This window comes from Artemia sp. Qi Xiang Cuo, chromosome 3, assembly GCF_049724085.1.
Source record: "Artemia sp. Qi Xiang Cuo chromosome 3, ASM4972408v1, whole genome shotgun sequence".
Taxonomy (NCBI): Eukaryota; Metazoa; Arthropoda; class Branchiopoda; order Anostraca; family Artemiidae; genus Artemia; species Artemia sp. Qi Xiang Cuo.
This window is the reverse complement of record NC_142796.1, coordinates 80,240,336-80,255,644: the sequence shown is the minus strand read 5'-3', so window position 1 is coordinate 80,255,644 and position 15,309 is coordinate 80,240,336. Positions and strand designations below refer to the sequence as shown.

At 34.3% G+C, this 15,309-nt stretch overlaps 1 protein-coding gene across 5 annotated transcripts in view; it reads right to left on the bottom strand.

Moving 5' to 3' along the window:
• Positions 1-15,309, bottom strand: part of Alr (Evr1_Alr domain-containing protein Alr) — a 160,384-nt gene that overhangs the window by 44,859 nt on the left and 100,216 nt on the right. For all 5 annotated transcript variants that reach the window (XM_089086625.1, XM_089086626.1, XM_089086629.1 and 2 more), the window contains one exon: positions 12,336-12,602. In XM_089086625.1, the coding sequence (XP_088942751.1) occupies positions 12,336-12,602 (267 nt within the window). The remainder of the gene's footprint in view (positions 1-12,335; positions 12,603-15,309) is intronic.

The following is a 15,309-nucleotide window of genomic DNA, read 5'->3' as shown; positions in this document are numbered from 1 at the left end:
AACATATACATATATATACATATACATATACATATATATATATATATATATATATATATATATATATATATATATATATATATATATATATATATATACAAACTCCATATATATATATTTACATATATATATATATATATATATATATATAAATATATATATTTACAAACTCCAGATTTACTAATATCAGGTTTCTCTTTTTTTATGATACTCTTCATGGAGCCAGACTGCTCAAAAACTTAGGGTCTGATATTTCACTGGCCAACCAGTCAACCTCCAAGAGTTTATTTCAACTCAACTAGGTTTCCCCCAAGAGTTGTGTCTGTCAAACTTTCTTTCAAAGAAACAACCTCCCTGGAAGACCATTTCCAATAGAAGTAGATTGTCTAACAAAGCTACTCTACAAATACAATGTAGAGGAAAGTATTAACAAATTAGGAAGGTACTTTTGAAGGAATTAATAATAATAAAAAACATCTTCCAAAAAAAAGAAGTTTCTCAAAGTAAAGCCAAGAGCCATATTAAAATCTAATAGAAGCAAAAGCAAAGTCATATAATAATTCAAACTTAAACCGAACACAAATTACTATCAATGAATAAAATGAAAAATCACATCAAAGATAAAGATAACAGAATCTGCTGAATCAAAAAAACGAACAGAAACTAAAACGAACGATCAGGTCGAACTTAAAACAAACAGAAATTACAACAATTAGAAGTAGGGCAACCGTCCCACAAACCTTCTATGACCAGAGCATAATTTAAGATTTACTGAAAACCCTTTATATTTTGAGAACAGTATTTTTTTTATTATCATAAGATTGACGACAGAAAAAAAAACAAAAAAAAAACTAAAAAACAGAAGGCTAACCAAGGATTACAGTATGATAGGTGTCTCTCCTAACAGCTCTCTTAACAGCTTGAGTTTTACTTTGGTTTTACTAAAAACAGTAGGCTGTGGATTTTGAACCCTACGTTTTTTACTTGTCACAGTCTTGACAAAAACGAAAAAAAAGAAAATCCCAGAACGATCAAGATTACTAGAAAAATTAATAGAAGTAACCGATTGTCTACTATATAGTGATATTAATTCCTAGAAGCTTCAGCAATTTTAACCTTTCAATGTCACCATTAAAAACTGTCAAAACCTATTTCGTTTTCAGTGACACTCTGGCCTTTAAAAGGTTCGTGGGGCGATAACTCGAACTAAGGTTTTGCAGCAAGCAAAAGGCGAACAGGCAAATAGAAAAATTGTGAAAACAAAAATTGGACGTTGCAAAGACACCAGCGAGACAGGGAATTGGCTGAAGAAGAAGAAGAGATCTGAAGAAGAAAGCAGCAATTTGGTTCAAATTGTTCAACCTCCAGCAGGATATATGTAGCAGCTGTTGATACCCAAATACAAACCATACAAATTTATCTATTTACGCACAATTCTTCAGAACGAGTTCATTGACTTTCTTTCAGCAGAGGTCACAGAGAAGATCCTCGGCGAAGTTTTGGATTCAGAATTTTATTCTGTGATGGCGGATACGGTAATCGAGACCCAATGCTTCACTTTCTGATAAGCTTGCGGTCGTAACCGCAATATCAGCTAAGAAGGGACACCCAGAAAGGGGCTATTAGATGTTAGCGAAGCTAATGACAAAACCGATCAGGGTATAACAGAAAGCATAATAGGAACATTGTCAAGCAGAGGAATTCTTCTTGATAAACTAGCTTTGCAGTCTTAAGACTATGCAAGTGCAATATACAAACTTACAACCCTCATCTCTTATACAATTTGTCATGGGCTTCAGCTAAAAGTACATATTGGTAGTTAAGTTATTTCTGTTAGTGCTAAATATCCTTTTTTTTACTTTTTTTCGAAATGATCAATATTTTTGCAGAAATTGTAGTATTTGCCAGTCTTATCATTCTACAGATTGATATTATAAATACGGATCATAAATACGTCTCGATTGTTGCTTTGCAGGTTGATTTGTGTCAGGTTGAAAAGATTTTTCTTTTATTGTTTACTACTAATTACTGTCTTTTTATAAATAGATACAAAATAATTCAAATCGTAATAATTTTAATAAAATATATCGCTCTTCTTAATTGAAAAAATCTCTTTTTTGCCTCTTGTTGCCAAAAAGCTGTTTTTTCTATTTTATTTATAAATTAGCCCTTCTCGAATTTCAATGTTAATTTTGTTAGTGCTAAATATCAAGGGCGGATCCAAGATTATTTTTCGGGGGGGGGGGGGTTACTAATTTTTGACTCAGTTTTCGACTAATTTTACTGATTTTTACCTAGGTTTCACTAATTTTCGACTTATTTTCGACTCGGTCAAAATTTTTTTTTGGGGGGGGGGGGGGGTAAAAACCGGTTAACCCCCCCCCCCCTGGATACGGCCTTGCTAAATATCCTTTTTTTGAAATGATCAATATTTCAGCGGAAATTGTGATATTTCCCAGTCTTATTATTAAACAGACTAGTATTAATTTTTAATAGGATCATAAATACATCTTGATTCTTGGATGATTTGCAGGTTGATTTGCATCAGGTTGAAAGGATTTTTCTTTTATAGTTTGGCACTAACTACTGTCTTTTTATAAATAAATACAAAATAATTGAAATCGAAATAATTTTATGTATATTTCTTTGCCTCTTGTTGCTGAAAAGCTGGTTTTTTCTCTCTCTTTTATTCGTAAATTAGCACATCTCGAATTTCAATGGAAACTGCTGGTCAAATATTAATTATAATGATTCATATGATTCAACAATGATTCATAATTCAATCATACAGAGAAACGGGTCATTTTCTTTAGTATATCTTTGCCTATATGGTATACCCGACTATATAGTTAGTTGGGTATCAAAAGGTCGTGTCTTCATATTTGTAAATTTTTTAGAAGGGCAAAAGAAACCTCAAAACTTTTTAATTTCCCATCCGGTAACCTTAAAAACAAAAACGTATTGATTTTACTTTTGATTTTGAATTATGATAAATTTACAATTATGGAGATATATACCTTTTGATACTGGACCGACGAAATGGCCCATTTTTCAGTTTTCATTGTCATTTTCGCTTAATTTAGGAAAATTGGCTCCAACTTTGCCGCCCCCTAGGACTTTGACAAAATTACGCCACAGCTTACAAATGCGGCCCGACCCCCCCCCCCCCCTTCCCACCTCCGCACCCAATGGTCCCATGTATAGCCCTGATAATGCATTTCATCGTTACATCAAAGCTTCTATATTAAACCGGTTGTCTTCTCAATTTGCAATTTATCTCCGTGTGGGATTGACTGCTTAATTTACCAGAATATTATTTGAAAGGATTTAAAGAATGTATAATAATGGAAAGAAACATGAAATTCTGATTAGTTGAAATACTCTGTATATTATAAATTAATAATTTCTTTGTTTTGGCTTTTCATTTTAATTTTTAGATACTCTTTGGGCTATTTAAGAAACCACCGGGTGGGTGGGGGAGGGCATTCGCGAGTTAATTAATTATTATAATATTTGAAAGGAGCATACGATAAGGAATTGAGCAGTATTTTACCCTTGTCTGTATCTCCAGTTATGGAATCTCGTATAATTATATTAACCTAACATTGCACCTATATCAACGCAAATCTCGAAGTTGAATTAGAAAATTTAATTCATTTCATTCAGGAAATTTGTATCTACTGGATTTTAAGAGTCGTTTCCAGTTAGACCGCATCTCAGTCCCTTTCTCCCTTCCCCCCTCCTCCCCCCGTTCCTGGCAGAGCCGTTACAAGGGTTGGTGGCGCCCGGGGAAAAATTAATTACAGCGCCTCTCTCCCGACTCAATATGAGCAAAAATAGCCAAATTAAAGTGAAAAATTGGATCAAAGTAGACGATTCCCTAGACGCCCCCCCAAGCCACGGCACTCGGGGCAACTCCCCCCCCCCTAGGAGCGGCTCTGATACCTGGATATAACCATAGGTTATATCTAAGAGCTAAATAGTTTTCTCGGTTTCTCGGTATATGCTGTACTTGTTTCTCATAAACAATTGATCCAATACCAATTATACCAATTGTCGATAAAAATTAAAACCGAAATTTTTAATATAGCCTTTGATTTCGACTTACTATACAGTTCGTTACCACGAAGTGTTTGATTTCGGTCTTTTTACAGGGGCAAGTAGCAAGCACGGATGCAAGGGGGAGACGATGGGGGAGATCCCCCCAAACGGATTTTTTAAGAATCCTTCCTAAATTATACTACTGAGTACTATATACGAGAAATAAGGACTGAAAAATCGATCGTTTTCTGAAATAAAAACAATGAAACATATCAACGAAAACCGCAATGAAAATCAAGCTATGTATTGCATTACTCTAAAGCAGTCTCTTGAATTAACCCGCCAAAAACGAGTTTTTCGTAACTGGTTTCCTTGTAAAGGCCCATATAATGGGAAATTACCGAAATTAAAACAATGAATACAAACAATGAATAAAAACAATGAAACATATCAACACATTAAAATTGTTCAGCATTTATAAATTGTGAAGGAGTCCGGCATTTAGAGAGATAGTTTTACCCAGAGTCTGCTTAAAACAACAATCAAATTTAGTTTCTAGTCCTAAGTTAGGGCAATCTTACAGCTTGAATATTCCACTTTCGTGACGGGCTTTTCGTGACTGTTTTCCTTGTAAAGGCCCATATAATGGAAAAATACCGAAATTAAAACAATGAATACAAACAATGAATAAAAACAATGAAACATATCAACGCATTAAAATTGTTCAAAGACGGTATGTACTATAAACGCGAGACTGAAAGGTTCTTTTGCTGTTAGGGAGAGCCCAAGGGAGTGCATACCCAAGACAAGAAGGTTGTGGCCTGTTTAAGCATGCAAAGGTTGGCATCACTTACTTTCCCCGGAGACAGAGACACAGATGAAGTGTACGCCATACGTACGTCCAAATGGGATAATTTTATTTCCATTACTGAACTTAAAAATAATCAAGACTCCTACACCAATGCTATAATTGTTTGCCTAATTGCTAACAGCCATACAACATTGTATCATTTATATGAAGTACCCTGACAATGATGCCAATTCATCTGCCAGCACTCTAATGTCTGCCTCATTTGGTGGTACTGAAATAGCTTATAGTTGTGATGAAGATACCGGCTTGTCATCAAACAGTTCGTGGTATCGAACTGTAAGTAAGGAGCAACCCGGCTCAATAGTAACCAAAACTCTAAAAAACGGAATTTTGATACATCAGATACATCAGAAAAATCAGATTTTTATGCTGATTTCAAATATATAAGTTTCATCAAGTTTAGTCTTACCCATCAAAAGTTACGTCTTATTCTCGAAAAAGGGGGAAAACAACCCCTAAAAGTCATATAACTTTAATGAAAATCACACCATCAGATTCAACGTATCAGAGAACCCTACTGAGAGGGAGAGGTTTCAAGCTCCTATCTGCAAAAATGTGGAATTTTGTATTTTTGCCAGAAGAAAGATCACGGATGCGTGTTTATTTTTTTTTATTTTTTTTATTTTTTTGGGTTTTTTGTTTCCAGGGGTGATCGTATCGATCCAGTGCTCCTAGAATATCGTGAGAGGGCTCTTTCGAACTGAAATTAAAAATTCTAGCGCCTTTTCCAAGTGACCAAAAAATTGGATGGCAACTTGGCCCCCTCCCACGCTCATTTTTTCCTGAAGTCACCCAATTTAAATTTTGAGATAGCCATTTTGTTCAGCATAGTCAAAAATCTAATTAATATGTATTCTAGGATGACTTAATCCCCTACAGTTCCCGGGGGAAGGGCTGCGAGTTATAAACTTTGCTCATTGTTTACATATATTCGTAGTATCGGTTATTGGGAAGTATACAGGCGTTTTCAGGAAGTATTTTTTTAATAGTGGGGGGTCGGGGTCGGATTAGGGGTTACGGAGGAGGATATTTCCTTGGGGCAAGGGACATTTCTATGAAGGGGGCGTCAAATTTCCCAGGATTATTTAAAAAAGATCAGAAATTAAATAAAAAAATAAGTTTTTTTCAACTGTAAGTGAGAAGCAACATTAAAGCTCAAAACAGGTAGAAATTGTTGGGTAATTGAGGGCGTTCGCCCCCTAGTCAATAACTCACCCATTACGCTAAAGTTTTTTTTAGTACTTTCAAAAGAGCTATCTATTCTAATTAACCAACCTTTGTGATTCAGGGGTTTGTGATTCGAACAAAATTCGAACTTTAGCGTAAAGAGCGAGGTATTGACTAGGGAGTGAACTCACTAATATACGTAATAAAAACACACGAATATATAACTTCATTACGCAAGTAAATTCGTAAGTTACGTCAGAAAAAAATTTCGAGAAAGCCATTTAGCCAAAAAAAAGGAAAATTAATATGCGAATTTCGTCTTAATTATTCATGTACGGTGGGCCAAAATCAAAGCTGCATTAATTCAAAAACGTTCAGAAATTAACTAAAAAAAAGTTTTTTTTAACTTGTACAAGTAACAAGTTTTTTTAACAAATTTTTTGTAACAAGATTTTTTAGCGTTTCAGTCGTGCGTTTATAACACATACCGTCTTTGGTATGTTTCATTGTTTTTATTTCAGAAAACGATGAATTTTTCACTCCTTATTTCTCGTATATAGCACTCAATAGTATAATTTAGGAAGGATTCTTAAACAATCCGTTGAGGGGGGGGGGAGTTTTAATTTTTGTCCGACAATTTGTAAGATAATATTTTTATTCATAATTAATAAATATACAATAATAAACTGTGCTATTCCCCGCAAAGGCACATTGACCTGTAATTACGGGAGTATATATGGATCACAAACTCAGGGAACAATAGCCAATAACTTAATGATATAAAAAAAAAGAAGAAAAAAATAGTACAAAAAAACAAACAAAAAAAACAAACCAAACATCAATAAAGCATAACATAATTCATTTCTCTGCATATTATTCTCTTACAACCCTCATCTCTTATACAATTTGTCATGGGCTTCAGCTAAAAGTACATATTGGTAGTTAAGTTATTTCTGTTAGTGCTAAATATCCTTTTTTTTACTTTTTTTCGAAATGATCAATATTTTTGCAGAAATTGTAGTATTTGCCAGTCTTATCATTCTACAGATTGATATTATAAATACGGATCATAAATACGTCTCGATTGTTGCTTTGCAGGTTGATTTGTGTCAGGTTGAAAAGATTTTTCTTTTATTGTTTACTACTAATTACTGTCTTTTTATAAATAGATACAAAATAATTTAAATCGTAATAATTTTAATAAAATATATCGCTCTTCTTAATTGAAAAAATCTCTTTTTTGCCTCTTGTTGCCAAAAAGCTGTTTTTTCTATTTTATTTATAAATTAGCCCTTCTCGAATTTCAATGTTAATTTTGTTAGTGCTAAATATCAAGGGCGGATCCAAGATTATTTTTCGGGGGGGGGGTTTACTAATTTTTGACTCAGTTTTCGACTAATTTTACTGATTTTTACCTAGGTTTTACTAATTTTCGACTTATTTTTGACTCGGTCAAATTTTTTTTTTTTTTTTTGGGGGGGGGGGGGTTCAAACCGGGTAACCCCCCCCCCCTGGATACGGCCTTGCTAAATATCCTTTTTTTGAAATGATCAATATTTCAGCGGAAATTGTGATATTTCCCAGTCTTATTATTAAACAGACTAGTATTAATTTTTAATAGGATCATAAATACATCTTGATTCTTGGATGATTTGCAGGTTGATTTGCATCAGGTTGAAAGGGTTTTTCTTTTATAGTTTGGCACTAACTACTGTCTTTTTATAAATAAATACAAAATAATTGAAATCGAAATAATTTTATGTATATTTCTTTGCCTCTTGTTGCTGAAAAGCTGGTTTTTTTCTCTCTCTTTTATTCGTAAATTAGCACATCTCGAATTTCAATGGAAACTGCTGGTCAAATATTAATTATAATGAAATTTCAAATTTAAAGACCAAAATTGATCCCTTGAAATTCTAGATGCGAAGTTAAAAAATAAAGCATTTTTCCGGATGTGTAAATGTAAAAAAAAGTGTTTCCAGTGGGAATCGAATCGACTAGCATATTTCTTTCAAACAAAAGAAAGATAATAATCAAAAACAAACAAAGTTTTATCCAAAAGATATTACGTCAAGACTGAAAAATGCTTGATCGCGGGCGTATTGTGAAATTTGCAAAAAGGCACAAGCCACGATTTCGGAGATAAATTTCTTTATTTGATTCATTGGTTTAGGAGCATTATTGCCTACGTCGTGACTCGGCCGATATAATCTTGTATCTTTATTATTGTTGGTGTAGAAATTGCTTGCTTCTTCTTTCAAATTGAAAGGGAGATATTATTTAAGTGGAGTCCAAGCTCGTCAAAGCAGCAAATAAAAGCCACATTATACATAAGTTAGATAAGCAATGGGAGGCTATTTTTCTGTGAAATTGGGTTAAATTATAGCCTACCATAATTGAGATTCCATATCTGAGATAGGGACAAGATGAATATACTCTTCCTTTCAAAAGCTCTTTCCAAATATACTGATCAATTCAATCACAAAAAGGGGTTTAATTTTCTATGGAGCAGGTGGGAGGGGCAACTGTCGCAAAACCCCAATTCCCCCCCCCTGCTTAGATTTAGTTTCTTCAAAAATCTTGTCAAAAGTAAGATAATCCTGCATAATTCAATCATACAGAGAAACGGGTCATTTTCTTTAGTATATCTTTGCCTATATGGTATACCCGACTATATAGTTAGTTGGGTATCAAAAGGTCGTATCTTCATATTTGTAAATTTTTTAGAAGGGCAAAAGAAACCTCAAAACTTTTTAATTTCCCATCCGGTAACCTTAAAAACAAAAACGTATTGATTTTACTTTTGATTTTGAATTATGATAAATTTACAATTATGGAGATATATACCTTTTGATACTGGACCGACGAAATGGCCCATTTTTCAGTTTTCATTGTCATTTTCGCTTAATTTAGGAAAATTGGCTCCAACTTTGCCGCCCCCTAGGACTTTGACAAAATTACGCCACAGCTTACAAATGCGGCCCGACCCCCCCCCCCTTCCCACCTCCGCGCCCAATGGTCCCATGTATAGCCCTGATAATGCATTTCATCGTTACATCAAAGCTTCTATATTAAACCGGTTGTCTTCTCAGTTTGCAATTTATCTCCGTGTGGGATTGACTGCTTAATTTACCAGAATATTATTTGAAAGGATTTAAAGAATGTATAATAATGGAAAGAAACATGAAATTCTGATTAGTTGAAATATTCTTGATATTATAAAGTAAGAATTTCGTTGTTTTGGCGTTTCATTTTAATTTTTATATACTCTTTGGGCTATGTAAGAAACCACCAGGAGGGAGGGGGAGGGCATTCGCGAGTTAATTAATTATTATAATATTTGAAAGGAGCATACGATAAGGAATTGAGCAGTATTTTACCCTTGTCTGTATCTCCAGTTATTGAATCTCGTATAATGATATTAACCCAACATTGCACCTATATCAACGCAAATCTCAAAGTTGAATTAGGAAATTTAATTCATTTCATTCAGGAAATCTGTATCTACTGAATTTTAAGAGTCGTTTCCAGTTATGACCGCATCTCAGTCCCTCTCTCCCTTCCCCCTCCTCCCCCCGTTCCTGGCAGAGCCGTTACAAGGGTTGGTGGCGCCCGGGGAAAAATTAATTACAGCGCCTCTCTCCCGACTCAATTGGATCAAAGTGGGCGATTCCCTAGACACCTCCCCCCCCAAGCCACGGCACTCGGGGAACCCCCCCCCCCCTAGGAGCGGCTTTGATACCTGGATATAACCATAGGTTATTTCCAAGAGCTGAATAGTTTTCTCGGTTTCTCGGTATACGCTGTACTTGTTTCTCATAAACAATTGATCCAATGCCAATTATACCAATTGTCGATAAAAATTAAAACCAAAATTTTTAATATAGCCTTTGATTTCGACTTACTATACAGTTCGTTACCACTAACTATTTGATTTCGGTCTTTTTACAGGGGCAAGTAGCAAGCCTATAGCAAGCACGGATGCAAAAGGGGATGCGATGGGGGAGATCCCCCCCAAAAAAACGGATTTTTTAAGAATCCTTCCTAAATTATAATACTGAGTACTATATAAGAGAAATAAGGAATGAAAAATCGATCGTTTTCTGAAATAAAAACAATGAAACATATCAATGCATTAAAATTGTTCAAAAACGGTATGTGTTATAAACGCCAGACTGAAACGTTTCTGTGTTGTTAGAGAGAGCCCAAGGAAGCGCAGACCCAAGACAAGAAGGTTGGACAGTAACAGTGTTGTGGCCTATTTAAGCATACAAAGGTTGGCATTATTTACTTTCTCCGGAAACAGAGACGCAGATAAGGTATGCATAATATATACGTCCAAATGGGACAATTTTGTTTCCATCACTGAACATGAAAAAAATCAAGACTCCTTCACTAACGCTATAAATGTTTGCCTCATTGCTAGCAGCCACACAACATTAAATCATTTATATGAAGTACCCTGACAATGATGCCAATTCATCTGCCAGCACTCTAATGGCTGCCTCATTTGGTGGTACTGAAATAGCTTATAGTTGTGATGAAGATACCGGCTTGTCATCTATTCTGTAACCTAATCTGTGACGATGTTTTACCTGGAAAGCGTTTAGTTTTTAAAAATGCTCTGTATAAATTAAAAAATTAAAATCCCATTCAGTGCTGTATTTTTTTATTCAGTTACCCTTTCACCGTTACATGGAAAGGGTCTTCAAATTTTAGTTGTGCTTTGTTTTAAAGTTTGAAATTTTTATAGTATCCTCGGATTTGTATTAGTAATTTTTACTCTATTATCCTGCACAGAGGACGGTCAAGCGGAAGTCTTGACCTAAATATTTGCGCTGAATTCTACATTTTTCACTCGCTTTTGCTATACTCGTTTCTCTCTTCTTCAATATATTTTTCGTTTTATGAGGATATTTCTGGCGCGGAGGGGGGGGGGGGGTACGTGGGAGGATGTTTACATGGATAAATTTTTAGTGGAGGGGGCGACGGATTTCTCGGCATTTTCTAAAAAATGACCAGGAATTAAATAAAAAAAAACTTTTTCAAATGAAATAGAACCTTTGAAAAACCTCTTATTCTAATTAATCGGCCCTTATGCTTCAGGTGTCATTCGTAAATAATTGGAACAAAAGGTCAAACTAGCGTAAAGAGCAAGATATTGAGGAAGGCAACTCCCCTCATATACATAATGATTTTTTCTCGTTTTAAGTTTTAACGTTGCTCCTTACTTCCGGTCGAAAACACTCGTTTTTTTTTTATTTAATCTTGAATTTGGTTGGTCAGTTTAACCAAAAGTGAACATTACATATTCGTGGTCGTCTAGTTTTATATTTTCATGGTCTTCTAAAAGTGTATATCTCAGAAATAAAGTTTAAATTATTTTGTGTAAAACAGTAGGAAATTATTTTTGTCAATAATTAAACTCAATAGAAAGAAATTAAAATAATACCAATCCATATGATTTCTATAAGAGTAACGACGTTCGTGACATTTTGAGCCCCATAAGACCTTTTCTGAAGCAGAGATCCTATCTCTGTTCATTTGCAACAAACGGAAATTAACTTCTGTTTTGCATTTTGGAAAATGAACTCTTTTTGTCAGAGATCAGTGAGATCAGAGTATCAATGTTCTTCTTGATCAGCGTCGGAGGTTTCATTGAATAACAGGGTAACTCTATAATTTCATGTATCGTTCACTCTAACTGCCCCTTTTTAGCTACTTCAGAAAGTTATCATAGGCAGCGCAATCGCGCTGCCTAAGTAAAGAACGATGTTGTCGAATGTGCATTGTCAAGTGAAGCACATGAATGTGCAATGTCAGTTTAATATAATGATATTTAGTAATCAAAATTTTAATTTTATTTGATTTATTCAAGTTATAAAAGTAAAAACATTTATATTTTTCAGTAAAGTGCAAATTATTTTCCGGCTTTGGGAAGGCACAGGGGCTTTGAACCCCACTCATGTTAATTTCAGCTTGTTTTGAGTTTGAATCGGCTATTTATTGTATTTTATGTTCGTTTTGGGTTTCATTTATTTATCGATGCTGATTTGTGGTAGTTTCTCGCTTGGTAGATTATTTGATTTAATTTTTGTTCATTTTTGGTTTAATGGAGTTCTTTACTTTTCTTTGAAAAACTTATTTTGTTGAAATTTTTTTTAAAATTAATTTTCTAAATAGACGAATTTTACACTTTGAGGCAAGATAAAAACAATAATAATACTCAGTAAATCAAAAATAATCAATAACCCACCTAATTCATCCTTGTCAAGAGGACATTCCTTCCTTTTCTCTTGTTGGATATTGACTTCAACCATAGAATGCACCTCTGCTGTTGGAGAAGATTGAACTTGTTCAACTACCTTTACCTCTTCCACCCGTGTATTCCTTTTATTTGATTGCTCATCTACCAAAGGCTTAGACTTTTGTATATTGACCCAAGACTTGAAATCTGTACATGCTCGACAAGGTTTGGCTCCTTCTTGAGATGTTACTTCCCCAGCGTGTCTCTCCATCCTCACTAGAATTTTAAATGATTATAATGGTTTCTCTGGTAATCAATTGATTATACTCTTTACACATAAATCATGGCTAAATTAGTGACGGGATGATACAAGCATTTTCCATTATTCTGATACCAATTCCACCCCATGTTCCCAATTCCAATTCGTGGCAAACTGAAGTGAAAAATTCTGAACATACTATTCTGCCTTTCAAGCATAAGAGTTGCAGCTCAATGAAGTTTAACTTGTTAATTCAAAAATGAGAAATTCAGTGGGAGGATCACCGTTTTTTTTTTTTTTTTGCGGATGAGCTATTGAACCTTACTCGACAGCTGAGTGGGATTCAGGAAAATTTAGCACGTTTCAAGCTCAGAATGCACAGATCGGTCTGGAATTCAATGCTTCTAAGTCGGAAGTCTTACTATTCAATTGTCCAGAGGGACGTATGTCCCAGTCGATTCAACTCGGAAGTACAGCAGTAACACCAGCTGAACACATAACTTATCTAGGGCTCCCGATAGGTTGGACTCTAAAACACACAAAAACCCAGCTCACACAGCATTTTGAACGACGAGTATGCTTCGCTTCGCTTATAGCCGACTCGTTGCTAAAGAGTTTTGCCTTAACTGTTTCATCCTTGCGCGACTGTATAATGTACTTGTTCTTCCCCATTTCCTACCATAGTTCATTTTGTCGAATATTTTCTCAAACATCTAGGCAAAAACTCAGGTCAACTTTTTTCAAATATGCAAAATACCTATTAAGACTCCCTCCATGGACACGTATTTGCTACAATAGTAAATGTATTTACCGTAATATTGTTATCTGTTTTATTGCTTTATTGTGTTCTGTTTGTTTTTTTTTGCTACAATAGTAAATGTATTTACCGTAATATTGTTATCTGTTTTATTGCTTTATTGTTTTGTGTTGTTTTTTTTATTTTGCTACAATAGTAAATGTATTTACCGTAATATTGTTATCTGTTTTATTGCTTTATTGTTTTCTGTTGTTTTTTTTTTATTTTGCTAAAATAGTAAATGTGTTTACCGTAGTATAGTTTTCTGTTTTATTGTGTTCTGTTATATTGTTTTACCGTATATAGTTTTATTGAAGCTTGTGTAAATAGCAGTGTGTAGAAGTTTGTACCTCAGTTCTGTTTCCATAGAAGTTTACTTTTGTTTCTTTTTCTTTGTATACTCTGTCGCTTTTGTTTGTATTGATGGGTGAAAAATAAAATAAATAAATAAATAGGTGACTCTGTCAAAACTTCACTGAAGATGTAAAACAGATGAGAAACAACAATTTGTGGCGAAATTCAAGGGTCCTTTGAAGAAAACATAGTTGTCGAATTTACGGGTACTTTCTCAACAACGAGAGATTTTGATGATTATTATTTGCAATGATATTTCACATGATAAAAACATTTGTCTTTTTTTAATCGTAGTTTTGCTGATTTGATGCTATATATTTCCTTCATCTGAGGAACTGCTGCTTGGCCTCATGCTTTTTTCATATTTTTCAGCATTTGAATTGGTTGATCACAACACCGTAATTCATTTATCGCTGAATAAATTTGAAGTACATCCTCTCTTAGTAAATTTTATACATATTTTTTTTGTAGCGATGAATATTTTATGTGTGCTATAAAGAATATGGCTATAAAAGAAAGGGACTGGGCTTAATTGTGGTCATAAATATTGACCGCGTCAAATATAATATCGTACTTTAAAACTGCGAACTTACATCTTATAAGTTCTCCGATAGCGCCAGGGATTGTGCCATCAAGCCCTGCGCCATAACAATGGGCAGTGAAGTAAATTTATAACTGCGCCACTCTCAATTATTGAGAGAAAATAGCATGTTTAACCATAAAAATGTGACCTTTTTTCTTCGGGCTATCTGAGGATCAGAGTCCCTGGGAAATTCCTTAGAGATTTTGCGAACTAATTGCCTATTACTAGACTAGATGCAGACATACAAAATTAAATATACACTAGTAAAAAATAGTAGATTTATTGGGACTTACATATATATTTGCACAATAGTGAGTCACATCAAACGACAACAATGGTGACGGAGATATAACAATGAAAAAATTGCTCATGTCGTACGCCGAGTAATTCTGTTTGAGTGGTCCTGATTCTCCAATACGAATATTACCAAAAAGCAATTTTACCCCACTATCAAATGTAGTTTTTTTTTCTGCGCTGTGAGAACTGGTTCACAATTGGCTCAAGTGGCCCAAGGATGCGAACCCTTCGTCCAATAATCTGTCTTAAATATTTTTGATGATTCAAACGTTCACACGGTTCTTATCGTTTAAACTTCCTTAGAAATATTGTGCGTAGCACCTTTTTTATTGCTCACTGTCTTAGCGAAATCCAAAGCTTGGATAGCGCCGTTCTTTGTCTGAGGCTAACTGCAGTTTTTTTCTTTGCTGATTAAGGACTTTTCATTTTTGAAACTAGGTTTAACTTAATTATAATAAGTTTGAAGTATCTTTAGAAAGTAAAAACTTTATTTATTGATTTTTAATATATCGCAACCGACTCCCATTATATAATGTCCTTCCCATCAGTTAATGACCTCCTGTAATTATTACTCGCTTGCCTTTGGGCTTTTAAAATGTTCAAAATTTATTAACTATTTGTTCTATATCATTATTTCGTGTTTATGTTATGGCTTAATCTAGAGTGATAAAAGACTTCTCTATTACTTTTCTTA